This window comes from Betta splendens, chromosome 1 (genome assembly GCF_900634795.4).
Source record: "Betta splendens chromosome 1, fBetSpl5.4, whole genome shotgun sequence".
Taxonomy (NCBI): Eukaryota; Metazoa; Chordata; class Actinopteri; order Anabantiformes; family Osphronemidae; genus Betta; species Betta splendens.
Window position 1 is genome coordinate 403,127 of NC_040881.3, and position 27,905 is coordinate 431,031.

At 47.9% G+C, this 27,905-nt stretch overlaps 3 protein-coding genes across 8 annotated transcripts; 1 reads left to right on the top strand and 2 right to left on the bottom strand.

The window, feature by feature from the left end:
* Window positions 1–35: 35 nt before the first annotated feature.
* Window positions 36–9,422, bottom strand: alg13 (ALG13 UDP-N-acetylglucosaminyltransferase subunit). Of its 3 annotated transcripts, none has more exons than XM_029153745.3 (25): window positions 9,135–9,422; window positions 8,536–8,619; window positions 8,139–8,189; window positions 6,864–6,910; window positions 6,698–6,770; window positions 6,539–6,620; window positions 6,298–6,463; window positions 6,030–6,093; window positions 5,762–5,879; window positions 5,566–5,630; window positions 5,124–5,224; window positions 4,953–5,038; window positions 4,590–4,860; window positions 4,334–4,438; window positions 4,065–4,212; window positions 3,248–3,398; window positions 3,127–3,162; window positions 2,990–3,045; window positions 2,760–2,828; window positions 2,366–2,492; window positions 2,168–2,287; window positions 2,045–2,085; window positions 1,539–1,662; window positions 845–952; window positions 36–772 (listed from the first exon to the last, which is right to left on the bottom strand). In XM_029153745.3, exons 1-25 carry the CDS (start codon window positions 9,252–9,254, stop codon window positions 396–398), a joined length of 2,790 nt encoding a protein of 929 aa, XP_029009578.1. In that variant the 5' UTR covers window positions 9,255–9,422; the 3' UTR covers window positions 36–395. The 3 variants fall into 3 exon arrangements, with proteins under 3 accessions (XP_029009578.1, XP_029009586.1, XP_029009571.1); XM_029153753.3 differs by having other exon boundaries at window positions 3,127–3,159; window positions 4,334–4,441; XM_029153738.3 differs by having other exon boundaries at window positions 4,334–4,441.
* Window positions 9,423–12,033: 2,611 nt separating this feature from the next.
* On the top strand, window positions 12,034–17,992 carry aars2 (alanyl-tRNA synthetase 2, mitochondrial (putative)). 2 transcript variants are annotated; one of them, XM_029153634.3, is made up of 22 exons: window positions 12,034–12,364; window positions 12,562–12,750; window positions 12,819–12,964; window positions 13,120–13,311; window positions 13,388–13,532; window positions 13,623–13,768; window positions 13,851–13,959; window positions 14,060–14,098; window positions 14,221–14,335; window positions 14,468–14,595; window positions 14,750–14,888; window positions 14,961–15,130; window positions 15,196–15,309; window positions 15,388–15,528; window positions 15,773–15,910; window positions 15,983–16,086; window positions 16,329–16,464; window positions 16,540–16,665; window positions 16,762–16,872; window positions 17,254–17,337; window positions 17,404–17,517; window positions 17,652–17,992. In XM_029153634.3, the coding sequence occupies exons 1-22, from the start codon at window positions 12,131–12,133 to the stop codon at window positions 17,817–17,819; spliced, it is 2,988 nt and encodes a 995-aa protein (XP_029009467.1). In that variant the 5' UTR covers window positions 12,034–12,130; the 3' UTR covers window positions 17,820–17,992. The 2 variants fall into 2 exon arrangements, with proteins under 2 accessions (XP_029009467.1, XP_029009476.1); XM_029153643.2 differs by having other exon boundaries at window positions 12,036–12,364; window positions 16,329–16,437.
* A 274-nt stretch (window positions 17,993–18,266) lies between these two features.
* Window positions 18,267–25,195, bottom strand: LOC114857498 (calpain-2 catalytic subunit-like). 3 transcript variants are annotated; one of them, XM_055509852.1, is made up of 22 exons: window positions 24,502–24,642; window positions 24,241–24,360; window positions 23,608–23,677; window positions 23,286–23,407; window positions 23,066–23,199; window positions 22,807–22,975; window positions 22,360–22,443; window positions 22,192–22,277; window positions 21,816–21,890; window positions 21,576–21,736; window positions 21,329–21,498; window positions 21,235–21,246; window positions 20,919–21,130; window positions 20,735–20,771; window positions 20,580–20,645; window positions 20,415–20,472; window positions 20,272–20,336; window positions 20,083–20,151; window positions 19,533–19,611; window positions 19,325–19,441; window positions 19,193–19,251; window positions 18,267–19,063 (listed from the first exon to the last, which is right to left on the bottom strand). In XM_055509852.1, the coding sequence occupies exons 2-22, from the start codon at window positions 24,262–24,264 to the stop codon at window positions 19,040–19,042; spliced, it is 1,893 nt and encodes a 630-aa protein (XP_055365827.1). In that variant the 5' UTR covers window positions 24,265–24,360; window positions 24,502–24,642; the 3' UTR covers window positions 18,267–19,039. The 3 variants fall into 3 exon arrangements, with proteins under 3 accessions (XP_055365827.1, XP_029009861.1, XP_055365826.1); XM_029154028.3 differs by lacking the exon at window positions 24,241–24,360 and having other exon boundaries at window positions 24,502–25,185; XM_055509851.1 differs by lacking the exons at window positions 18,267–19,063; window positions 19,193–19,251; window positions 24,241–24,360 and having other exon boundaries at window positions 19,322–19,458; window positions 24,502–25,195.
* Between the last annotated feature and the right edge of the window lie 2,710 nt (window positions 25,196–27,905).

Consider the following 27,905-nt stretch of genomic DNA (forward strand, 5'->3'; position numbering starts at 1 on the left):
AGGTTTTCTATTTTAAGATACAGAAGCCATTCATCTGCTGGTGAAGAACAAACTTTATTCACCAAAGAACAAAAAACACCACCACACAAAAGGTGTCAACATAAATATATCCCTGCGTGTGAAGAGGGACTGAGCCCAAAGCACTGCGGGGCCAACACTTTCAAACAAAAATCTCTTTTCTTCAGCCGGCTCCCACAATCACTGGAGTCAACACAACCATTGCTTTTTTTGTCATCATGGTAACCCTATGACAGCTGCTCACCAAAAAGGCAAAACATCTGAAATAATTATTTGACAGTTTAAAGATGTTTTTCTCCTTTTGGTCATAGGTTTTTCCACAGAGCAAGAACCATTCTGGAGATAGTTAGCACTACCCACTAAAAACCAACCAACAGTTAGATGGTGGGGGGAATGTAGTGCGTAGCAGTGTGGTGTGGAGGTGGCGCTGTCATATAACTAACAATATGGGCGGGGTTTGGGGTCGGACAGTAGACTCGTGGGGCATGGCCTCCAGCCTGGAGGGCTCCCCAGTGGGTAGAAGGCGGCAGGCAGTGGTAGGTGGAGTGGTGGAGGTGCGCAGGGTGAGGGTGTGGAAGAGGGGAGTTAGGTGGCATGGAGGCCAGATAGGCAGTTGGAGGCGAGGCTTCATAAGGCAGGTGCAACAGTGTAGGAGGGGGCACTGGAGCCTGGTCCTGATACAAAAGCGTGGAGGAAAGGGTGAGGCCTGAGGGAGTAGCACCAATGGAGGATGAGCTGTCTGGAGGGGCGGGGCCTAAGGAAAAGAAGTCTGCATTATAATCCTAAGGAAGGAGCCTCAGAACCTTAAAGGTACATCAGTACTGACCGCTGCTGTGACCCTCTGTCTGCCCATCCCCTGCTCTGGTAGGTTCTGGGTAGGAGGATGGGGACTGATGAGCGCTCCGAAGCGGCTCGGGGTAAGACTGGGGGGCAGCTGTGGACAGAGAACCGGGTTAATAAGCCCACTTTGGGGAATGTATTGTGAACGATGATATCTGGAAGCAGACCAAGACAAAGCTCTGATCCTGTTTAGCGACCGTTAAAAGATCAGAAATGTGCTGATTCTTGTTACTGGCGGCTTTAGACCCGGGCTGAGGGATAGTATAGTCTGTATGAAGAACCACTGACTCCATGAATCTGTAGCTCCAGGATAGTTTCCTTTGAATGGGGTCTGGACTACAGGTAAAATCCACCAAGGCACCAACCGGTGGCGCCCACCCTCAGCCTGGTTCTGCTGGAGGTGTCTCTTGGTGCTGCTCAGTGGGGATTTCTTAGAACTCTATGCAGATGTTCTGTAAACTAACCCACCTGTTGTGAGATGATATAACACTGAACACGACAGATTAAGTGAAATAATTCAAGGTTGTGAATCAAGTTAAACAAAGCACAAACCCTTCCTTAAAAGTCTGACACTTATTGTAAAAATAAAAAGACCTTTTTTAAACTGTTGCCAGTGGAGCTCATATGTGACCAGTGGATGGTAATGGACCTGCAGCTATCAGAGCCAGTGTGGGTCTCACCATGCAGAGGGGGGTCCTGGCCCACATACGGGGGGTAGTGCTGGTAGGTGTAGGGACCCTCAGGCGAGGTAGAGGGGTAGGCCTGCTGCTGCTGCTGCTGCTGCCAGTAGTTCTGATGGTACCACTGAAACAAAAAGGCCATAAGTCAACTCCCATTTAATGATCCCTGCTAGGACACACCACATGCAGCAAGAACACAACCCTTGTTTGAGAAAGACATAAAATGATGATGCAACTCGAAGCTTGTGACACAAGCAAACTGTCCAGACAGAGCAGGTCAACGAACACGGCTCACCCCTGTGGGACAGTGTAGTATCTGGGTCATAAGGAACCATCATAATAAATAAAAGAGGTAGGCCTGACAGCACAAACAGCTGAGAATATGGCTAATAAATAGAATCAGAGGATCTGTGACTGTGAGGAAGAACAAAGCTTCTGTTTGACTGTAGCACATCTCTGAAACTAAAACAGATGCCACAACGTGAATATAGCAGTAACACAATTACCTGGACTCCAAGGTTGAAGTAATACTGAAGAACTCTGCAGTCTGCATACACAGAATAGACACACAAATAACAAATCTGAGGATTGTACCAAGTCAAACTGCTCAAAGGTCATCGACCTCTGACCTCGAGGCAAATCACTGCCATTAGGGTCGTAGGAGTAGGGAGGCGGTCCCACCACAGAGCAGAGAGGCTCGCCCAACTCATTAACCAGCCAGGGAGAGGTTGCTGGTATTGCCATGGCAACTAAAGACAGAGTAGAGGAACAAAAGCTTCTAAGTGCAGATACATCAAGCTGTTCCCACAGCTTCTGTGTACACACACCTGAGCGTGTCTGTGTGTGCGCAGGAGACGGCAGGTGAGCCGCTGCAGGAACACGTGACGAGGGAGATGAGGGGGAAGAGGAGGAGGAAGACGGTGAGGAGCAGATCACTGCGAGCGGCTTCACTACCTGAAACACACAGTCACAGTTACCAGGGACCTCTGGATCCCTGAGGAAGGAGCAGAGGAAGAAGAATCAGGTCAGGAGAACATGATTTAAACCCTCCTCCTGGTACGGACACAATACTGTTCATGAACCTCAGGAGCTACGCTGATGAGGGTCCCAGGGGAAGCAGTCCTCCACCAACACAGTTTACAGTGAAGGTGGAAAACTACTGGACTGAGCTGGGTGATGGAAGAGTTGAGAATACGGATGGACGAACGGAAGGTGTGGTACCTGCTGTGTGTAGTTGTAGTTGATGTCTGGTCTTGGGGGGGAGTCAGCGGTACCTCCTTCCTGCTCGTCCTTTCAGAACAAAAGTAGTAAGTGAGCAGATCATGTAAGTCACCAGCATGTTTCCACTACGTAGCACTGTGGACACACGAATTATCTGGAAGTTCACCGTTTAACGTATCATCTACAACCCTTAGGTCATCAATAGGTCAGAGCTCATCTGTGTTGGTTACCTGGGCGGTAGTCAGCTCAGCCGCTGCATAAACGCCTGACGTCTGGTAGCTCTGATCTGAAATAGTTAAGTCCAAATCAGAAGCCTGGAGAGCTGATGATCGGGCCCAATCAAATCGGGCCGGCTGACGGTACTCACCCTGAGGGCTGTAAATGTAGTCCTCTGTGTACTCTGCTGAAAACAGAAACAAAGGTGAACCTCACGCCCTGCATTATTAGACAATAGTTTAACATCAGAGCTCTACAGATTTAGTCCTCACTCTGGTCCTCCACGGTACTGCTCTCCTCCTGGTCCTCCTCCGATGAACACACTGGGGTATTTCCAGGCGGCGCGGCAGGAGGAACAGGTCCCGAGCTTCTCTGAACTCTGTAGGTGGGTCCGGAGTGTGGTGGTGAAGCCACTGCTGAACCCTGTGGAAAGAGTCCAAAGAGACCAAACGGTGACGTCCGTGTCACCTATGTTCCCAACGTATCAGTGTTACTGATCACACCCCTGACAATCTATACAGCAGGGAATTTAGTGGTAGTATTGCCAGACACATGATAATTATGATATTTGAGATAGTTTTGTCATGTTTTGATGTCGTTTTGATTGACGCCCATATCACCAGAAACGTTGGTGACGTGTTTTTACGTTTAGCTGGTTGGCTCCTCCTCTCACACACACAATCACATCAGCAGCGCTGCTGATTGGTTCGATGATCTGCTAATGTTTGTTTGCAGAATGACGAGTTGGACGCTACGTATCAGGGACAGATTCGACCTGTTGAAATGAGGCCGAATCCTTTTGCCACTTGGAATAAATAAGGTAAAAAATGAAAACCATTTCAGTGTGGTAGTACCACAAAAGGGCATGGCTCTTTTGAAAAATTCTTTCAGTTTTGTTCTTTGATCACAGTGCTATTAATACACAATTGTTATTGTAAACATATCTGTCCTAGTTATTTTTCAACAAAGAAGGGTTTGGTGAACGGGCATATGAAACTGGTGGGGTTCACTACCTCCAACAAGGTTAAGAACCACTGAGTTATTTATTTATTCATGTATTTAAAGTCATGCCTGTCTACATTGTCCTACCGGCAGTGGAGGAAAGATGGCATCGCTGCCATCATCCAGCTGGTAGTACGCAATGGCTGTATCCAGGTCAGCCGACTCGTCCACCGCCTCAGAGAAACTGAACTGACACTCTTTGTTGAGAGCAGCTGCCAGGTGACGCCGACTTCGACTGGAGCAACAAACACATTTAGTGTCACCAAAGTTGCACATTCAACATCTGGTGTTGAATGTGCAACTTTGAGCTCAGTGTGAAGCAGTTTTAGTTAATAAACAGATTTTCCATTTCTGACCGCGATCTGAAGGTGTAGTTGTCATAGTCATGGTAATACCGCCTCCCGGGGTGGTAGTAAGTCAGCTGTGGGCCAATTAGGTGACGGTTCAGGAAACGAGTAGAGCTTCTGACCAGAATCCAACAAACACACACACACACACAGACAGACAGACACACACACACACACACACACACACACACACACACACGTTGTGGGAGCCACAAAACAAACCACTAATCACTAGATGGTGTCTGGGGCTCAAGGCCACACCCACCTGGACACGCCGTAGCGAGGGGGCCTGGCTGTGGTAGGGTGGTGGTGGTGTGGGGGTGCATAAGGGTCGTAGGTCAGGGCTCCTGGTGATGGGGGGGGCGGTGGGCGAGGGTGGCCCGCTGGCTGGAAGCGAGGGGGCAGCGTGACTGGTGCGGGGCCTCCGTATGAAGAGGGTGGAGGCAATAGCAGCTCCGCCCCCTTCACTCCACTGCCGCCCCGAGACTTCCTAAAGTAACGATGGCGGTGGTGCCGCTGACCACGAGAGTCCGGGTCTGACATAGCCACAAAAACAGACAAACGGTTTCTTGATTCAGAGATTGGACAGGGGCAGTTTCTGAGTCAGAGCTGCTGCCCATGAACATACCCAGTTCTCCTTTTCTGGTGGGAGCAGCAATGTTCCATGCAGGAACTGGGTTCACTGGTTTCACATCAGTAAGGGGAACCAGATGTCTGGCAGGGGACAGAGGAACCGTTAATCTGAAGCTCACAGATGTATGAGAGCAGGATCTGCAAAGTGATGTGGTGCGTGTTTCACTTCTCTCCCAGCTCCTCAATGAAGACGGTGACCGCTGCAGAGTGTGTCCCCACTTCCTGGATGAAAGCGTTGAAGAACTTTCCCTTTGGCTCCAGACGCACCTGAAACAGGGGGGGGGGTTGGCTGGATGTGGTCTCCTGCAGAACCCAGGAACACGACCAGGAAAGCAGCGCCGCTACTTTCTACTCAAGTGATGAAAATGACCCCTGACCTTTGCGTCAGAGCCGTTTGATGCTCGTCATGGCGACCCTGGGCAAACTCTGACCTAGTCAGCATGTTGTAGATCCAGATTATAGCTGTTAAGTAACATGTGCTACGTTACAGTAGTTTCATCTGTCTCAGAAGCTGCTTAGTGCTTGTGTACACTCCGAAGGGCACTTTATGCAGCATATTCTCATGCGTTGTTCAACCTGGCACATGGTGATGTGTGTGCTTTGGTTACCTGACACTTGTCACCAAGGAAATACTGTCTCCCTGCAAACACCATGTAATCGGCCTTCTGCATCTCTGTCACACAGTAATCACATTACTCAGCTGGAGGTGATGGTTCAGGCTGTGAGCCACTGCATTACATGCTTGTGTTCGACATTATGGATCTGAGGGCAGCCACACAACAACTTTGAGCCTGAGATAGTTACCTTTACATGTGTCCTGCCACACATCAAACTCCAAGTTTCTGTAAACCTCTCCATCCAAAGACTTCATCACTTTGTAGGGTAGTGTGAGCCTGGAGGGTGGGGGGGCATCTGAAGGGGCCTGGATGATCATGAAACAGATAGAAGCTTGTTGGCAGGTGCTGCTGCTAAGTGCGAAAATTGCCCCCAACACCTAATTGGTTCAATTCCATTGTTCGTTGAACAAGTTTGCATAACAGGCATGATATAGTTTGAATGCTTCTCCTCCCACCTTTGTGTCCTCCATCATGGGTCTGGGTTTGTCCTCTGCAGAGCCACCTGGCTCCACCTCCTCCCTGCAGTCGAATCAAACACACCCACGGTTAAGTCCACCACACAACAAACTGAGGAGGAGGAACCTGCTGATTCCCCATCAGAATAACATGCAGAGACTAAATGGCCCCTCAGCTGCTGTCACAGCAGCACTAGGACAGTTCTGTGGGATGACGGTCCGGATCAGCACCAATACTGTAGATAAATGATGACCAGCATGCATTTACCTTTGTCCTCGATCTTCGGGCGTATCGTAGCCAACGTCCACATCGCTACACACTGATGGACTGTTTCTATAGCGACGACCTCCAATCCTGAAGGCCTCCATAGCCTGACTGACCTCTGGATCCTCCACCCCAAACACTTGGGTGTAGAGCAGCTCGTACAACACCGCTACAGACAGACACACACTGAATGTGACTGAGCTTAGGCACCGTACAGACAGTCATCACATTAACGAGTACTCACACTGACAGAGGGCCGCGGAGGCTGGGTAACTTCTCTGATAAACTATGTCATAGTGGCCATTAATGGAACAACACAGTGTCACCTAAGCAACAAGAGAAGGACAGTGAGCTTAATCAAACAACAGTTTAAAGTTATGTGATGTCATGTCTGTCTCATCACCTTGTCCATGAAGTCATCCTCAGAGATCACAGTGGCTGGTTTTCCCGGGTAACGATAGATCACAAAGCAACGTCTAAACACACATACTTCCACCATCACATCACATACTACTCCTCATGACAAGAATATATAAAATGATAACTTGCAAAGTAGAAGCTTGTCTCACCTGTAGAACTGAGACAGAGCCTTGATCTCCACTTGACCCACAGTCTCCTGAAAATACAGACTAACTGAGAGGTCAAAGGTCACAACTACACAATTTCAATTCACATGACTTACATAGCACCAAGTTGCCAAATACTGGAAGAAAAAAAGATATAATAAAAATGTAAAAAGTAGGTTCAAGACCTTACAGACTCTGGATGCAGCTTTTTAAAAAGCCATTGGACAAACTGAGTGGGGAGTTACAGTGGTCCAGGGTTATTCACATCTCACACTTTCACTGTGTGTACGGAAGATCTGCAATGTCTATCTATTTCCCACCATTCAACTGTGTTTTTTAACACTGCAAACATGCACAACAAGCAAACAGTATTCTTCACTTCACTACTTCAAGTTGATCTTTGCACAGTCAAAACTGTTATTATTGTTCTTTTTTCCCTGTCTTGTCTGTTCTTTTTCATAACTGTTGCCGCTGAGAACAAAAGAATTTCCCTTTGTGGGATAAATTAAGTGATATTGTTTTATATTGTACCCTAAGCCAGATGGAGTCATGTCGCAGCATCACTGTGACAAAAGGAGGCTCCTTATTTTAGTGACTTTCCTTTAGATAGAAGGAGGAGGTTGTGGAGACTTAATACATAATGTGAAGGAGAGCTGTTTGTCAAAGCTGACTCAAAGGTTCCTCAGTAGAACCTACATTATGTCATCCAAAAGGAACCATCTGATTCAATAGTGCCCGTCTACGATTTTTAGGTCCAACTAAAAAAACCTTTGTTTTATCTGAATGTAGTTCAAGGAATTTACAGGACATCCAGGACTTGACATCTTTTAAACAGAGTTAACTAATTGATCGGTTTAATTTGGTTCCAAAGACAACTATAACTGACTGTCAAATGCATGGCAATGAAAATTTATAGATCGAATACTAACCTAATCACCTAGAGGAAACCTGTATAGACTGAATAGTATTGGACCAAGCACAAAACCCTGCGGTACTCCAAAGCTAACCCTTGTGCATATTTGTCGTTAACATGAACACACTGGAATCTGTTCAACAAATAGGATTTAAACCATCCCAGTGCTGTTCCTTTAATTCCGATGCTATGTTCTAATCTCTGTAAAAGAATTCTGTGATCAACTGTATCAAATGCAGCACTAACATCTAACAGGACAAGGACAGAGACCAGACCATTGTCTGAAGACAAGACCATTAGTGACTCCACCTGTTCTCAGGTAAAACAGGTCAGTTGATTGGGAGTGACCGGTCAGACTGGCTCACCTTTGGATCCTCCAGACGTTCCAGGTATTTTTCGAAAGAGCCTTCTACAAACTGAGAGAGAAAACAGAATAGTTATCGCTATTTTTGTGGATTTCCACCAAAGAATGTTTGGAATCACAAATATTTAGGAACTATAGTTTGGAAAAAAAAATGCATAGCGAGTCTGAGGCAGACCATGTATTATGTCTTTAAATCTTGGTGGGCTCAGGTCGGCGTCAGTGTTAAAGCAGTATGTTCCAGGGACAAGGACTATCAAACGGTCCATGTGCATTTACTGAAGACCTTTGGTACTGATCATCTTTGACTCTATGCCGTTGAATGCAGTGAACCCTTCCCTGTCAGTAACGTAAGCCGTGACATTTCAGGTTACATTAAACCCCTTATGTTGTGAACTCACCGGTTCGAAGTTGCACCGGTTTGCTCTCATGAAGTTGGCACAGTCCTGGCGGATCTTCTGATGGTAGTTCTGAGAGTAATACAACTAAAAAAATACACATCAGTTTACAGACTGGGGCGATCACAACCAGAACATCCATTATTGACCAACAGTAGACACTAGCTAAAGAGGCGTTTCATCAGTAGGTTTTTAATTTTTATGAAAAAAATGTGTTATTGTGTAAAAACAACCTGAAATGCTGTACAGTGGTAGCAGTAGTATTTGCAGTAGTACTTTCAGTGCTTACAGTAATAGTAGTAGTAGCAGTAGTATTTTTCAGTGAATGAGTCAAAGCTGTAATGTTTCTGTCTGGTTCCTGTAACAAACAGAACTGTCCGGACCGCGTCGCTTCCTCAGTACTCTCAGTAGTTAACTTTGTTTTAAACATTTGAACTTGAACTCATATTTCCAGTACGTATGTAAACTACAAATGACTTTGACCGGTACTTTTACTGCAACACAGCCAGGTATTACCCTGTACTCAGTCTCTACCGGTAGAACCGAGCAGAAGCTGCGGGTGTCTCCAGACCCGGTTCTGTTCCCATCACCGCTGACCTCACCTGCTCTGAAACGGCTCGGAACAGACTGGACGCGTCCCGAGCCACCATCTTCCGGTACAGGCCCAGACTGGACAGGTACTCGTCCATGTTGATAAAGTACTTTTTGAGGCCTTTCTGCATCCCACCTCCGGTAAACTGACGACAGCATCCAACGGAAACCTGACACGGTTCGGTTCGACAGCGCGAGCCGCCGCAGCCAGGTGAGTTTAATCACGTCTGATGAGCCGCCACGCTGCCGGGGCGTTCAGGGACCCACCGGGCTCGGAAATCTCGGGTTGCATTGTCAGTAGCAAACTGCTGACCGTCTGGTCTCAAATTTAACTCAAATTTAAATGGACACAGATAAACTGTTGAGTGTTTCTACAGAATTTCAGTGAAACTGTCAGAAATAGATTTTACTGCTTATGTCATTAGTTTGTTCATGCTAAACATGATAGTTTGTAAAATGGTCAGTTTTTCCCTGAATCGTATTTTCAGGTGAATCTGTCGCAGGTGTTTCAGTTGATAGTCTGGTCATAGTCTCATGCTTACGATCAGGATCTTCATTGATTCCTGACAGAAGTTAGGGCACATTTTGTCCACCTGTCCCGGATCTTTCTTTAAACAGTATCACCAGAAAATGTGATTTATTTTTTAAATAGAAATGGAAAGATGTAAATATTTTAATAATAATAATTAAATATATAATATTTATAATATATATTTTGTCAAATATAATTATATTCAGTAACAAACGTTTATTTAAAATGTATCATCCATCTCCCATCCATTAATATGCAGTGTGCCATGCTGTAGATATGCCCAATTGTTTTCCAAACTCAAAGTTCCCACTTTATTTTTCTTGTACAGTCAAAACTGCTGTCTATTTTATTCTATCCTGCTTTGCCTGTGGGTTTCTGTGTCTCTTTGCTGCTGTAAGACAAAATTTCTGAAGAAAAGTGTGCAGAAATGACAGAATCAAGAAAAAAAACTAACATAACAATAACAACAGAAAAATTTAATCAAGTCTAAGTTTCATGGGCATATATTGAGCAGTAAATACTGTCCCAATGTACCTCAATAGCTGTTTTTGCGTCCTGGCTTATCGAACTTAACAGTTTCATTCAGATGCCCTTTTACAGATACAGTGTGTACAGACTGTTGCACGTGGTTTCATGCAGAGTGCTTACAAATAGATAAAGGCACACTCAAGAAAGCAACAACTAAAGACTGGAATTGCTATATTTGTAAATGATTCATAAACCATAAAGAAAGTTACAGGATGTATCCTATTTGTCTTACAATTTTGTTCATTTTTGTATTAAATTTTATTTATATGTTTCACACAATGGTGTTCAGTTTTTGACTGTGTTCCGTGACTTTATATAAAACATTGGACATAGCTCAAATTTTTTTTTGTTGCTAGAAAAATATTAAAAGTCACACTTTCGAGTCCTAACAGTTGTTAATAAAAGGGTTTAATGTCTGTATTCCTGCCTAGCCTTACTCACAGTTCTTTATATCAAAAGATGACATATAGTCTGGGTCTGGCATTGTGCACCAAAATCAAGTTGTTCACCATCAAAGTTGACTGTAAGGACCATACAGTATTACAGTATGACATGGTACTTTTAAATACTAAAATAATAAAACTACATGGGTCTTTGTGGGGTTATAGTACACTTCTAGTAGAACAAGGAGAAAGTGGTCTGGGCCTGGCATTATACATCAAAATGAAGTTACAGGTAATAATCATCAAATTTTACAGTATGACATGGTACTTTTAAAAAAAAATGAATGTTAAATTGTAGAGTAAAAGTACACACATCTTCGTAAAGTTATAGTGTACTACCTCTAGTGCAAGTACGTACTGGTGTGAGTCTGGCATTATGGACCAAAATCATTGTAATCTAAGCCAAACTAATACTCTTTAACATTGGATGTCAGTTTAAGCTAATAAATACTAAAATACACGGTAAAGGTACACAGATCTCTATAATGCGACAGTTTTTCTATGTATGCAATATTGTCTTTCGTAGTTTTCCATATTTTGAACAGACCAGACAGTCTCGTTATGACAAGAGGAAGTAGCAACGAGCGTGTTTTGTGCTGCATTTCTGCTGTAAAGTGCGTAACACAGGCGCAAGACGTTTTTGAAGCGCGGCTAAACGAATGACGGCTCACTTGAGCGCAGTCTGAAACTGCAGCGTGTAGAAGGTCGTCAGAAAAGTGGTCTATTGTTAATAATACAAAGGTAAAGAACGATAGAACGTCTAAAAGAGAAAAGAAAACAAGCTGGACTTGAAGATAGTTTTGAGTATGGAAGCAGAAGACGAGGTATAGAACCGGTTCTGGTTCTATAAGATCATTTTAATTCTAGAAATGTGGGTGTAGGCGCTATGTATGTGTAAGATATGAAATAATACTATATAAAATACAATGACCTAAATTATATTATTGTCTATATTAAGTCATCAAATCAGTGTCAGATGAGTCTTTCCACCAAGTTGCCTGTAGGAATTTTCAAGGTCCAGCAGGTGTCAGTATTCAGTGACACAGTATCGGCACAGTATCAATACTGTTTTGCAATTTGTCGAAACGCTTCCTGACGCCTCATCTACCCATCACTAGCGCTATGTTAGTTTTTTAACTACAATAGGAGGCGCTAATGCACAATGGAAGCTTGCCAACCGCCATAAAATCTAAACAGAAGAAGACTCTACCACCAACGTTTTGGTCTCGTTGCATATTATGTCTCAGAGCACCTATCACATTAGGGGATGGGCTTCTGATGGTGGGTGCTACTGACGAAGTAAAGCTATTCATGACGTAATTGAAATCGGCGTAATCAATAAAACAAGGTAATGTGCGCTGTGACCAGAAGGGGGAGTTGAAGTTCAGCCAACACTAGCCGGAGATCGAGGAAGACAAAACGACCACATTGCGCATGCGCAACCTACGACTTTGGGTTATGTCAACATGATTTAGGTTTTCACCGGTGCTGTTGGTCTCTTTCGATGCTCAGACCGATGATCCGGAGGTTCCGGCCGCTCCGCGCACTTCCGCACCTTCACTCTACGCGCTCAGCTCGCTCATTTAGCGGCGATGCTCCGGAGCTGTCTGCAGCCCGAGTCCGGGGCACCTTCCTGGACTTCTTCAGGGACAAGCACAGGCACATGCTGGTCCCGTCCTCCTCCGTCCGGCCCAGAGGAGACCCCAGCCTGCTTTTCGTTAACGCTGGTATGAACCAGGTGAGTTAAGAGCCGGTCCGGACTGTTCCGGCCTGGTCCTGTCTGTGACAGCGGTCCATAAACACTCGAACCGTGTTTCACTGACTCTGAAGGGGATTAGGTGATGTAAAGAATCTACGCCAACAGTGTTAATAAGTCAGCACAGGTGCTAGTCCAAGGGGAGCAGGTTCATAGTTTAACCCTCCGTTGTGTTCTAGTTTAAACCGTTGTTCCTGGGAAGGGCGGACCCCCGCAGCGAGATGGCCTCGTACCGCAGAGTGGTCAACAGTCAGAAGTGTGTTCGGGCCGGAGGCAAACACAACGACCTGGAGGACGTGGGCCGCGACTTGTACCACCACACCTTCTTCGAGATGCTGGGGAACTGGTCGTTCGGGGATTACTTCAAGGTTGGTGTGCTCCTTTGTGCTGGTGGGTGCTGTGACCATGACACTGATGGATGTTCGTGTGTGTTCAGCTGGAGGCGTGCTCTATGGCCTGGAGCCTACTCACTGAGCATTATGGGATACCTGCACACAGACTCTATGTGTCCTATTTCTCTGGGGACACTGCGTTGGGCCTAACTGCTGATGAGGAGACAAGACAGATCTGGTTAGACCTCGGGTGCGTCTCTGTTTACCTTGTGATTTGTGCTACTTAATTCAAATCAATCAAATCGGTTGGATCCAAAGTCAGTGGTTGATTTCTGTGCTCCTACTGTTAATACACACAGTCCTCCAGTCTATCACAAGTCCTAACTTTGCTTTGAACAACCTCAGGGTTCCCCCTGGTCACCTCCTGCCGTTTGGCCTCAAGGAGAACTTCTGGGAGATGGGCGACTCGGGCCCATGTGGTCCCTGCACTGAGATCCACTATGATTATGTGGGGGGGCGAGATGCCACAGAACTTGTGAATGCTGACAGTCCTGATGTGGTGGAGATCTGGAACCTGGTCTTCATGCAGTACAACAGGTGTGTACACAAGTGTACATCACATTGACCCAGTGGTACTGGTCCACTCCCTTGAAGTGTCTGTCTCTGTATTCAGGGAAGTGGACCAGCATCTGCAGCCTCTGCCCCAGTTCAATGTGGACACTGGGATGGGACTGGAGAGACTGGTGAGCGTCCTGCAAGGCAAGCGTTCTAACTACGACACAGACCTGTTCGTCCCGCTGCTGCACGCCATCCACCAGGTTCCCACAGTACACATTCAGCAATAAACCAATCTTCCCCTTACCGTTGTCACAGTTTGATGTGTGTCAAACTCAACTTCAAACTTCAAGAGGTCAAAGGTGGAACCGTATGGAGGCAGGACAGGTGCAGAAGACCAGGCCAAGGTGGACACAGCGTACAGGGTGGTGGCTGACCACATCCGCACCTTATCAGTCTGCATCGCTGATGGAGTCCATCCAGGAATGTCAGGAGCTGAGTGAGTCCTCCCAACTGTCAGTCAGCTGTTAAATCTAATTCTAAATGTAATAATAATAATTCTGTCTGTGTGTCTGTTTCAGGCTAGTGCTGAGACGGATTTTGCGGCGGGCTGTTCGATTCTGTATTGAGGTCCTTCAGGCTCCTCAGGGGACTCTGGGCAGCCTGGTCCCTACAGTCACCCAAATACTGGTAATTGCTCGTAATGCCTCTGGTCTGGGCTAATCTCTAACTTGTCTCCAGTTGCACAGTTGGACACAGGATAGTAACCACCATCCTGCCTTCTCTGCAGGGTGATGTGTATCCAGAGCTTTACAGGGAGGCGGACAGGGTGAGCCTGGTTCTGACTAAGTAAAACCATTACTGGTATTTTAGTTTCAGACTTTTCAGTCTGTCTGCCTAAAGACGGGGAAGCAGTGGTTTGGTGGTGAAGCAGAAATGTTCCCTCTACAGATCATAGACATCATCAATGAGAACGAGGCTCAGTTCCTGTCATCTCTGCAGCAGGGAACCAGGTTGATCCAGCGCACACTTAGCAGGATGGACCACAGACAGGAAGCCTTCCCCGGTCAGTCACTACTACTCTCATCGTCCACCTAAGCAGTAAATGCTGCATCAATTCTTTAGTCATGTGATCTTTCTCATTTGGTAATGATGATGATTGTGTGTGTGTGTGTCTGTGTGTGTGTGTGTGTGTCAGCTTCAGTGGCCTGGTCTCTGCACAGGGACCTGGGTTTTCCCCTGGACCTGGTAGACCTGATGCTGGAGGAGAGAGGAGTCCAGGTGGATGGTCAGGAGCTGGAGCGGCTCATTTCGGACCACCAGAAGGTGAGGCAGTCTGATTCTGCAGGATCTGGTCTCACCCAGTGCTGCTGGTTTGTATCGTGGTCATGGTACGATATATAATACAAAGCAATGTACAGACAATTAAAGAATCCTGAGGACACCCAGGCAAGAGACGTTATCATTGTGTGTCCCTCAGGTGGTATCTGACCTGCAGTCCGGTGTTCAGTGTCCGGTGATGCTGGATGTTGTCAGCCTAGCGGAGCTGCAGAAGTCTGCGGTTCCACACACAGACGACCGCCTTAAATACCAGTACAGGCTGGACCAGGACCAATACGGTACAGACTTGTGCTGTTACAGGTAATTGGCTGTGTGTTCATATCACTGACACATGCCTGCCCTTCTTTCAGTGTTCCCAGCATGCTGCGCCACCGTCCTTGCTCTGTATGACGGCCAGACCCTGGTGTCAGAGGTCACAGAGGGCCGGCGGTGTGGGGTCATCCTGGACCAGACGTGTTTCTACTCGGAGCAGGGTGGGCAGTCACATGACCAGGGCTACTTCACCAGTAACGGACTGCAGGTGAGCTGACACAAGATGTGGGCACCTGCTGGGTCCAGGAGTGACTCCATGTCCTCGTGTTTCAGGATGTGCTGTTTCCTGTGGAGGCAGTGGTGCAAGCAGGGGGTTATGTGGTCCATCAGGTAACTGCAGCTGTCAGCCTGAAAACTGGGGACCAGGTTTGCCTACACCTGGACCAGGTACACGCTCACTCATGAAGCAGCTTCAGGTTCAGCATGTCCTGCCTGGCATTTCTCAGACCTGTTCTCTGTCGCCAGGGCCACCGACTGTCCTGCATGACCAATCACACAGCCACTCATATCCTCAACTTCGCTCTAAGGGAAGTTCTCGGTCCTTCAGTTCAGCAGAGAGGATCTCATGTCTCAGCGGATCGCCTCCGCTTTGACTTCAGCATCAAGGTCATACATCATCCCTTAAGTACCTCACTCCTACTGTAGTGTAACTTTAGTTTCCTGCTGCAGGACTGATGATCTTGTATCAGTGTTGTTGCTGTTTGACTCATTTTAGCTGATGTTTCACCCCATTAATTGTTGAACTGTGACAGAACAAAGTTTCTACCTGATTATGAAAACACAGGTGAGATGGGATTGGGTTTGTTGACATAGGAACATACTGGATTTGACATGGTCTTTCCCTCCTCAGGTCTCTCTGACTGCATCTCAGCTGAAACAGGTGGAACAGTGCGTTAATGATATCATCTCAGCCAATCAGATTGTCCACAGCCAGGAGTTATCTCTGCACCAGGCCAGGACCATCAGAGGACTAAGGACGGTGGACGAGGTGAGTGGCTTGTCTCTTATTCCTCCTCATAGGCTGTCTGTAGGTGCTCTGAGTGCCTGTCTGTCTCTGCAGGCGTATCCTGACCCTGTCCGAGTGGTGTGTGTCGGCGTCACTGTCTCTGAGCTACTGGACAACCAGACAGACAGGCAGACGTCTGTGGAGCTGTGCTGTGGAACGTGAGAATAAAACTGACCGGTCTGTCACCTGTCAGTGAGGGGACCGGTCTCTAAACCAGCTCATGAGTCACAGACCGGTCCTTTGTCCTGATTAAGACCTGACAGTTTGTAAAATTGTTTTATGCAGTCTGAGTATAGGATTTGATTAGTCTGGCTCTCATCAACCTGCTTGTGTCAGAACCTCCATCTTCTTCTGTGGTGTCCTATCTGTAAACGCCAATGATGAGTCCGTATCCTTTCAGGCACCTGCTGTTGACCGGCTCCATCCTGGACCTGGTGATCATCTCAGAGAGACAATTAGTGAAAGGTATCAGCCGGATTGTGGCTGTGACGGGTCCAGACGCTGCACGGGTCAGTCTCATGAATGCAGCAAATGTGGTTAGTTAGTAAGTTAGTTAGTTAGTCAGTTAGTTTGTCAGCGATTTGTTTCATGAGTTTGGACGTTGTCTTCAGTCTCGGGAGGCTGGTCAGTTTCTGTCCCAAGAAGTGGACTCGCTGTCAACTAGACTGTCTGCCACGACCCCCGCCAGCCTTGACTCTGCCCAAACCCTCGCCAAGGAGGTGGGGGTCCTTTCCGATGTAGGTACCTGCCCATGATGCACTGCAGCTTGCTAATATACTAAAGAATCATGCTATGTTGATGTGTGTCCTTTAATTCTGAGCTGTGTCTGTCAGGCTGTGGACAACACATCCATCCCTCAGTGGCAGCGCAGAGACCTGCAGAGTCGCCTCAAGGCCCTGCAGAGGTCCAGCAACACCGTCGTCAGGAAACTGGAGAGCAAGGAGGTGAGACACGCAGACCAGGTTTAAATGCTGTGGACACAATAGTTGTGTTTGTATTTTAGCATATGAAGTCACTGCTTCACTTGAGGCTTTGGGTAGAGGTTCTGGGTTCAGATCCATGTAAAGGTTGTTGATATAGAACTGTGGAGAACTATTCCGACCTCACACGTAATGGTGCCGGGTCCGAGTCTACAATGCCTCCTGCTGTTGGACCAATCAATCAAACCCTTCACTCTGGGTGAGGATTGTGTACAAATGTTTCAGTAGAATACTTTAACACAGAGCCTGAGTGAGAAGTGCTGGTTCTGCCCAGGATGCCGTTGGGTGGGTTGTACTGTGAGCCCCTCAAGTTGTGACTGTGTTTTCCCATGGTGCTTTGCTCAGGCTGCAGTGAGAGCTCAGGTGCTGCTGGGTAAGAATGGCAAGAAGGAGCTGCTGGTGGACTGGGTGGAGACGGACTCTCTGTCGGTACGTCAGAACCGGGTCTCATCAGAACAACACAGGACAGAACCGTGAAGTATGTGATGTTTGCAGGTGTTGATGAAGACTGTGAACCAGCTGAGCGCCGCCTCTCCTCAAAGTCACGTGATGCTGCTTGCTCACCAGAGGCATTCTGGAAAGGTTCTGTGTGCCTGCCAGGTCCCCAAGGTAACAGGCTCCGCTTATTGGTGATGTCACTGTAGCATTACCATGGTTACAAGTGTGTATCCCTTGTCACAGTGTTTGTGGGCCACATTAACGGGGTCTGTCTGCGTCTGATCGGCTGTGTTCTCCCTCTTCAGGACTCGCCGTGTTTTCCAGCCTCTGACTGGGCAGTGGCTTTGTGTCATCACTTCGGGGGGGCTGCTGGGGGCTCGGCTTTGGTTGCCAAGGGAACAGGAAACAGCATTAACATGGAGGAGGTTCTGAGGTGGGCGGAGCAATTTGCCCTCCAGAGACAGAAGCATTGATATCATAAAGTGACAACGTCTAATGAGGGAGCATCTAACAGTGGAGGCAACAAAGCTCTGCCCACCACCCCATCTGATTGGATGACAGGCTCAGGCTAAAGGCTTCTCATTTAAGTTGATTTTATAACACTGCACATTTCTTTGTTTTAAAAGAAATAAAATGTGGGTCAGCACAGATGTTTCCTGTCTTCTGTCAATAGAGAATGTTTCCACAGCTGCAGCTTAAACAACCAGCACCCATTAGGTTGTTCTAGTATTTCTGGCCTGGGTTGGATGCTACTGGAGCTACTTGCTCCCAGCCTGTGTGGTGCTGGTACTGTGGTAATGACAGGTCACAGCTGGAACACACAGAATCCTCTAGGTTCTACACTGACACCAGAGGAAACAGGTCATCATCTTTATGGTTCAACCTCGTCTAATGCGTGCCATAAAGCAATTCAATTCAAATCCTTTAAATTTAATTTTATTTATATAGCGCCAAATCACAACAAGGTTATCTCAAGGCACTTTACAAGGTTAGGTTTAAGACCTTACAACGCAGCAGACAAAATCATTTTAAGGCACTTTACAGAATGAAGAGTGTAACAGGACCAGTAAAGATATAATACCTGGTTCTAAGTGTGTCTGAAGTATGAGATGAAAAGATTAGGAGTTAAAATAAAATCTCTTTTGAGGGAAGCCTCAGTTCTGACTAAGGCGCTTCCTAACCCAGACCCTGTACAACATGTGTTCCACATGCTTTTCTTTACTGAAGCCTGATTCAAGATTATGAAACTTAATCTGAATGATGATGAATAAACTGAGCTCTCCAGCAGCTTCTGTCGCTTTCTGGTTCTGGTTCTTTTCTTTGTCATTATCACATACAATGTAACAACAAAATTTGTCTTCTGCATTTAACCAATCACCTGGGGGAGCAGTAGGCTGATATTCAAGGCTACTCAAGGAGCAAGTGCAAAGTGTCTTACTCAGACTCACACTTTGTGCTCTGGTGGGGGTTTGAACCTGGGACCTTCTGCCACCCAAACCAATGCTCCAATGCCAGCAAGTGGCTTGCACCAAGTGTGTCCTTGAGTAAGACACCTCACACTAGCTCCTCGGCGCCATGCATGGCAACCCACTGCTCCCCCCTGACATGGGTTAAATGCAGTAGACAAATTTCGTTGTTACATTGTATGTGATAATGACCAATAAAGGGTTTCTTCTTTCTTCTTCTTTCTTCTTCAAAGCATAGACACATTGAGCCACTGGAGAATTGAAATGTCACACAGTTACTCATCTTCAGATTGATGTTTGATCACTTTACTGCTGGTGTCAGTTAATTTACTGATAAGGTTCTGACTGAGCAGCCAATGTTTAGGTGTTGGTTTTCTCACCTCTGCCATGTTCAGCTCTATGGTTCCTGAGTTGTCTTTATCCAGAACCTTGAAAATGTCTGTGGAGAGAACACTGTCAGAATGTATGTTGTGTGTCTCTGGACAGGTTCTGTAGTTTTGGTCACGACTCACCAAACATGGTCTCCAGACGAACCAGACAACTCACAAAGTTGTCAAAGTCGATGGTGAGATCTGCTTCGCTGTAACGAGCGACCAGGATTTGATGGAGTGGGTTGTTCAGACTGAAACCTAGAATACACAGAAACCTGGACCGGGTCAGAACCAGCAGCAGCAGCAGCATGCCACAGGCCAGAGACTTTGCTTGCGTTTGTTGTGTTACCAGCTTCCTCCACAGCCGCCCTCATCTCCGTGGAGCTCATGGTCCCAGAGTTATCCACGTCCTTCTGCCGGTAGACGCTCTGTCACAGAACACAGGTCCAATCACACCTTCAGGCTGCTCACACGCAGAACCTGCTTCTAAACACTACGAGTCTAGAGTTTAGACTTAGCCTAAACTTTTAATACCTATGTGACATTGGTTAGTTTTACACAAATTGGTGAAGTTGTTATCTAACAATGGCAAGATTAGGCTAAAGCTCAGCAGAACCAAATCCGGGCAGGTCCATATATATGGATAAGTTCAGTCATGTCAACTGAACTGGGTACTGCAGCTAAAACATTCACTTTTAGTTAAATGAGATTAACGTAAACGGTGTTTTGCTTCACAGTCGTCCTGGTGTTGTCTGCTGTTTTCACATCCTGCTGTCAACGAATGAGTATCTAAAGTCAGTTTTCATAACTGGTGAGTTCTGTTTTATTCTGTCCTTCTGTCTCCTGCTGTCTGACCCAGATTGGTCAGCTACAGTCAGTAGAGTCCGGTAAAAACTCACCAGGTAGGTATCAATCTTTGTCCAAAGCACTTTAAACTCCACCAGACCCAGTTTCCCAGTGCCATCTTTCTGCAGCACCAGTTCAGGAAGAGAATCGTCTCATTAACCTGCCATCTACTGGGCTGACTAAACCTGAACTCCCTTTACTAACAGACAGACAGAACCAGAACCGTCTGCGTGGAAGGATACATCCAGCATGTTGACCATGTTGCGGCAGGTGGCGATGCTGAAGCCGCTGGTCTTGATGTCGGATCCTGTCACACACAGTTTAAACAGGTGAATCCACAGCTGGACCTCACATCCTGGTCTCAGCTTTAATCTTCTTTTCTTACGTTTTGTCACCACTTTGTTAAGGATCCTCTGTAGCTCAAAGGCACAGATCTCACTGTCCTGCAGAGACAGAGGGTTCACTTTAGTTAGACGTTGGCAGCTGCTAATAATAATAAGAAGAAGACATACTCTAACATGGGACATGTGGCTTCACACCAGCAGCTCACCGTTCCTGCCAGCTGTCCGAACAGACTCCTGAAGCGATCGTCCACGTCCTCCTCAGTAATGACGATCTGAGGACAGAGGACACGCAGCCTCAGCAACCGATGCAGAGAGTAAAGTCAGTGTCACCAGTACAGTCGCCGTGAAACATGAACATCACCTTCTTTACTCGGTTCTCAATGGGACTGTCCAGTTCTCTGCAGGAACAAGCAGACTTTATTTAACAGGGGGTGTGGGCGGGGCCACAGCTCATCGGGCAGACGCAGCCATGTGTTTAAGAATTCCGACTGTCTCTAACAGAGGACTTAGATGGTCTGGAATCTAGTGGTTTGAATGGGACCTACTGGAAGTCGGCCTGTTTCTCAGAGAAGACTCGCACACAGAAGTCCCCATCCTTGTGCGGTTCAAAGGTGGACGGGACAATCAGGTACTCTCCGGGTGGGAGACAGAAGCGGCTGCAGACTTCTCTCAGGTTGATGAATGTTTCTGAGCGAGCGGTGGAGGCACTACGTAGGAAGAAGTTCTTGTTGAGGTGGACGTTCCTCTGACCACGGAACTGTCAGAGAGACAGATGATTATGAGACCAGACATGTGAGAAGACACGGAGCAGCTCCACATCCTGCAGCTGATGTTCAGGTTGATGATAAGTGCTGTTTATACCTCGTCGGGAACCTGCAACCGAGCACAAAAGAAGCGTCACAAGGGTCCGATTCACTGAACGGTCAGTTATCCAAACCAGCAACCACATCCTCACCTCGTAGATGGCAAAGCCAATTGTGTGCATGTCCTCTCCCATTTTCCTCAGGCGCCTGCGGTTCTTCTGGATCAGACCCACCACAAAGCTGCAACCGTTCTCGCCATCATTCGGGTCGTCGTCCTCCTGATCCAGCTTAATCACAAACTGGGGATTTACCCAGAATGTGTCTGAGTCACAAACACACGGTCAATGCACATCTAGCATAGGTCTCTGGACCCGCGCCTCGTCTGACAAGATGACTCACTGGGATAATTCCTGCAGCCTCCTGCGGTGGAGCCTCTCCTCCAGCTGCCTTCAAACTTGGACAGAGCCCACTTAGACAGAGACTCATCTGTCAGAGCGTCAGGTGTCAGGTTGCAGATCTCCAGCCGCGAGTACTGGTGCAAGAAATCTGAAAAAGACATCCTGAAAGACAGAGCCGAGGGTTAACGTCACCCGGAGAAACGGACGGTGAATGGTTTGAGGAAAAGAGGGAAGGTTTTACCAGAACTCCCCGTCCTCTGAGCGATGGCTCAGACGTTCTCGGTCTTCGTCTCTGACTTGGTGCCACTGCATCGAGCTGCAGAGCAAACAGTCCACATTAGGCACTGGTACTTAGTCAGGGTCCAGCAACAATCATTTCAGTTTGCGCTTAGAAATCAGATTCCAGACCAGCCGTGACACTGAAGGGAAGCTATATAAACAGCATCAGGGTGTGTTACCCTTCAGGGTGTTTGGAGGACGAGTGTCAGAGGCTCATCCGTCTCCTCCCGGCCGCGGCCGACAGGGAGGATCCGGCTCCAGGTAGATTCGTCGATACCGTGTCTGCTCCATTTATGCACCTACACACCTGCTGAGGACGAGCTGTCGGGTTTACCTACTTGTCGCTCCAGGCTCCAGTCCACTCCACCTGACCCCAGGGGTTCCTGATCCGGATCAGCTTCTCCTTGTTACCACGGTAATCCACCTGCAGACCACAACATTACACCACTGCTCAGCAGCCACCTCAAGTGGGCGGGGCCGGGGGGATTGGTCCTGATGCTGCTCACCTCAGCTACACCCGTCACAGAGTAGGCATGGCCTTTCACCAGCTTCTGAGAGGTGACAGCCTCCGACTCCGCTGAGCTGGTGATCTGAAACCAAAGCCAAAGGTCATCTCAGAGCTACAAAGACATCACATGAAGCTGTGATTTCTAGAATCCGACTCAGCACATGTTCCTTTACTAGGAGCAGCTGTTCATCAAACCGGTTCATCAGCTGAAGTGCTAAAAACGGGACCGACCCATAGGTAATGTGTCCGGTTCTGCTTTTGCTTTGCTTCTGTTTACTGTGATCCGTCAGCATGAGGTGCCTTACCGGGTCAGAACATTCCGATCACTGACACTAGTTTAATACACAGTTACACTGATATCAAACCCAGTGCCGGCCTTGGGCTTCATGACCAGAACATTAGAACTGTCAGGATCTCCCCACTCGGCACCATGCACTGGACTTACATCTATGGAGCAGCCCATGAGGGATCCTCGGCTCAGAGCTTTCTCAATGATGTGAAACAGATGTGGACCAGGATTCCTCAGCTCGTGGACCTCAGCGATCCCTCCGGTGAAATCCTCAAAGCCCTCGGTGGTGGTTCCTCCAGACAGAGCCTCGTAACTGCCGTTCAGCCTGCCAGAACACCACACACCCAGAAGGTTCTGAAGAACACAGTCTGTGTGGTACCGACTGCTTCAGTGTCCAGTTTCTACGAGGCCTTACTTGGCGTAGGCCTTCTCCAGCAGCGCGCTCCAGAACTCCCTCCCCTGAGCCGAGTGGACGAAAAGCAGTTCTCCATCCTTTGCGGGCAGCCGGTCGTCAATCACCACGTCCACCCACTCCCCGAACTGCCAGAACTGCAGAGAGGGGCAGAACACTGGTAGGTTGTGTTCTGGTTCAGATTCACTTTTTAGCCATGTAGCCATATAGCATGTATTAGTACCTGGAAGTGGAAGATGCCGGCGTACTCCCCTCTCTTGAAGCTCTGTCCATGTGGGACGACCCGGGTCAGAACGTCTTGGTTCAGGGTCAGGGAGGCAATGGCAGCGAGCAGCCAGCAGTCACCTGGAGGGTTGAGGACAAGTAAGAGGAGGCACAGGCACAAAAGCTGAAACCGTCCATCCAAATGATGAACAGTGATGAGGACAGGGCTGGCAGTGTTTTGGGTCTTGTGTTTACTGATGAAGAGGCAGATGAATCCTGGACCCAGATGAAATGAGTTCTGGTTCTATCAGAACCATTTACTGCTCCCTTCAGTTTCTCACCCAGAGCTCCTTGACAGATGTCAGTCCTCGTGGCTCCAGAGACGATGAACTCGGGGTCAGTCGTCAGCTCCTGCAGTGAAACACAGTGACATCACATACGCCTGCAGCCAATCAGAGGGAGGCTCTACAGGTACAACACCACACCCAGCTGGTGAGAACCAGAGCCAGAACCAGAACCACCCCGGGCCCACATGCCTTCACTGGTCTAACAAATCAGAACACAACTCAAACACCCTGGAAGTGCAGCAGCTTCCGGCTACTCAGCAAACAGAATGAGTCACTTCCTGTTTTTCTCTGAACCACTGATTCTCAGTGACTTACACACACACACACACACACACACACTGTTTACATGGATCAGGTGATGAGTCCAGGAACTGTCAAGTTTCTGAAGGACTGACCCCCCCAACCACACACACACACACACACACACACACACACACACACACACACACACACACACCATTCCTACAGGTGGGTCCAAATGTTCTCGCACACAACGCTCCCGAGTCCAGTTCCGACTTCTGTCTGGCAAACGGTCTTTGATCCATCAAACCATCATCTACACTCTCATATGATATTATGAAGCATTAATAACAAGCTCCCGTCACCAGAACCACAACATCTTCGCACCAAACCCGGCATAAACCGTGACATTGAAGCTCTCGGGGAGTAGGATCAGGATCATGCGTCACAGCAAGTTTCCACGAGTGAGTCACTGCGGTCTGGAACCGATCCAGATTCGGGTCCACTCTGAATCAGAACAAGTAAGTGTGTGAGTGTAAAGTTTGTTTAAAGCCTTTAAAGGATTTTTGTAACGGGTCGTGGTGTTAGAAAAAGTTGAGTAATGGTCATGTGATGGTTCCACACAGACTGAACAGAACTTCTACTGACCGTGGGTCTCTTCCAGGTCACCCCCCGGGTCTTGTAGGACGTCGGACCCAGCTCGTTGAAGCCCAGGGAAGAGGGCAGTGCGGGGAACATGTCATCCTGGAACAGCTGGCCGCTGTCGAAGCAGCGCTGCCTCAGAACCGCGTAGTCCTGGTTCAGATACTTCACCGCTTGGCTGTTGCAGCCGACGCCCTGGTTCCTTTCCCGGTGATGTTGCAGGGTGGTCGCTATGCCTGACATGGTTCTGGGTCCTGGAGCAGGGGGTCCTGGGAACTTTGGGAAAGTATGCAGAAAGTTGCAGCGTGAAGTTGGAGGCTGAGAGGAAGGGAGCGTTCACTCCGCAGGGACTCCACATGGGCTGAACGGCTGCACGGGTGGGAGTTCCGGTGGGCTCCTCGAAAATAAAACCACTGCAGCCCGTCGTTAAAGTCAACGTTTAAAGACTCAGCTGTCATTTGCAATCCGTAGTACAATTTACTGCTAATACTAAGATATTAAGGTATCGGTGCCGCTAGTATCGGCACCCCTGTGAAGTATGTGAGTACACGCCTGGCAGCTGCTGACACACGGAGGCTCTTATTGTGAAGGCGCGGGTCCTCACTTCTGGTCCGGTGGCTGCGCTCTGGCCGGGACCCTGGATCCTGACAAACTTCGAATTCTTCTAGCATCAGTCACGGCTCCACCCTCGGCCTGGATCCACCGCCGGCGCCCACTTCTGCTTTTTGTTTTACTTTAGTGAGTCAGAACGAATCAGAACTTGTCTGGACCCGCCCTAAACCTAAATCTGGAACCACCCTAAACCCACTTCCATGGTTTTCCCTCACATGCCTCTGCAGAGCAAACAAACTGTTTTTGTGTTTAACTATGCACTATCCACTTCTTCCTGCTGGAGGACCCAGACGAGTTCAGAGCACAGCAGAACCATCAGTTTTAGCCTGTGGAAATGTGTGAAACTGGTCCCAGTTCAGATTGTTTCTTCTTTTAATGAAGCAGACCACACTACTTTGTTCTGCCTGTAAAAGACGGGTTCTGGAAGAGCAGAGTTCAACCTGGTTCTGAAAACAGATCAGTGAGATTAGGAGTGGGAGGCTTTGGACCGCAACATTTCTCTTGGTTTATGTCCGCAGGTTCTGTTTGGTCCAAATATAGAATAAATGTTACCAACTGGGAGTTGTGTGATCAGATGGAACCCTCTAATAGCAGACAGAGAAAACTGGGTCAGACTTGATTCGGTATTAATTGGTAGTTAGCGCCATCTGTCGGTATGAAGAAGGAACGCTCATAAACAGCTGGAAATATTCAGGATTCAGGGGTGACAGGACGCACAGATTTCCTAAAGTCAATCACCAGCTAGTGACACTACTAGTAGTCCATGATCCATGAGATCAGGGCGGCTCCAGCTGCATGTCCTTCAGTTTCTCTCCCAGCAGCGCAGGCTGGATGCTGTTAAATGCACTGGAGAAATCAAAGAACATGATCCTCACTGAGGCGCCAGGCTGCAGGTGGTTGTGGGTGCGATGGAGCGTCATCCACTCCTAGATGGGGTTGATATGAGGGTGACTGAGGGTTTGACCAGAGACCGTCCAGGATCAGCCTCTCAAAAGCCTCCATGATGTGAGAGGTCAGAGCCACGGGTCTGTAGTCGTTGAGGACTCTGGGACGTGGCGTCTTATTCACTTGTTCTGAAGTCTGTGGTCCAGTTTACTCCTGTAGGCCTCCTTCCCCTCCCTGATTTTGACTGACAGCTCTCTAAACTCTCCTAGCTGCCTCCCTGTCCCCGGACCTGAATGCTTTCTTCTTTTCATTCAGGGTGGCTTTGATGTCACAAGTGACCCATGGTTTGTTGTTAGGAAAGCAGTGAGACATTTTATCAGGTACATGGCTGTCCACACACAAATTAACATAATCTGTGATGCAGTCTGTCAGTCCATCAATGTCCTCCCCATGAGGTTCACAGAGAGCCTACCAATAAGTGTCTTCAAAGCAGCTCTGCAGAGCAACGCGCTCCTCATCTGTCCACCTTTTAACAGTTTTAATGGTGGCGGCTGCCTGTGAACCTGAGGTGTGTATTGTGAAAAAAATGAGTCAAAACACAAGAACGGGTGAACGGGTACTCAGTCTAGCACTTGCAGGAAAACACGAGACACTGGAAAGTGGTGACAACACGTGAACACATGTTGTCCATAATCAGCGAAGGGAGACATGGCTTGAATCTTCTCACCTTCTCTTCGGTCTTTATTCCCTATACAAACTTTTTTGCCTCCTCTGCATATCTTGTTTTCCTCCTTATTTCTTCGGGGAAGCTTGACGTTTCTGACGGAGTCGGGCATTTTGCTGCCGACAGCTCCTGTCCTCTTCCCTCTTAGAGAGCGATTAAATCAGGGGACAGTAAGGAACTAAGGAGGGTGCAGAAGTAGCTGAGGAGGAAAATCTGTGAGGGGAAGGACAGCTACAGGAGGAAGATGGAGGAGTTCCGCTTCAGCGTTTTTCCCTTTGGACTTCACACCACCCTGTGACACTCCTTCAACCCCTCCTTTTCCAGCACCCAGGTGAGAAAAGAGCAGGAAGATCAAGGCCAGGAAAGCAGCCGGACCAGATGGCATCAGTTCCAGACTCCTAAAGTCCTGTTCAAGTGAACTGTGAACTGTAAGTCATGGATTACGTCTTCAATCTGAGCCTCAAGCTGAGGTTGGTACCACGGCTCTGAAAGACCTCCTGCGTGGTACCAGTACCAAGACACTGTATGCCAAAGACCTCAGCAGCTTCAGACCAGTTGCCCCTAACGTCCCATCTGATGAAGACACTGGAGAGACTGGTCCTGGGTCACCTCCGCTCCGCGGTGGGAACCTCCCTGGACCCGCTGCAGTTCACCTACCGACACGGCACAGGAGTAGAGGATGCCGTCATCTTCCTCCTACATCGAGCTCTTTTTCACCCAAGAAGCCCGACAGCTCTGTGAGGATCATGTTCTGTGATTTCTCCAGTGCCTTCAACACCATCCAACTGGGGCTTCTGAAACACAAATCGGAGGAGGCTGGTGTGGACCTCCATCTGATGGAGTGGATTATGGACTATCTGCAGATCATCTCTGATAACTCTGCAATGGTTGGACTGATCACCGATGACGACTATGCAGAGAACAGAGGACTTTCCCAGATCTTTGTGTAGCAGTACCACCTCCTGATCAACACAGAGAAAACAATGAAGATGGTGGTGGATTTTTGCAGACAGCAGTCTGCTGTCATCCCACCAATGCTCATCCAGAGGAGGGACATTGGGGGAGTGGACTCTTACAAGTACCTGGGTGTGCATCTGACCAATAAACTGGACTGGACTCATAACATGGATGCACTGTACAGGAAGGGTCAGACAGACTCTACCTGATGAGGAGGAGTGAGGGGCCACTC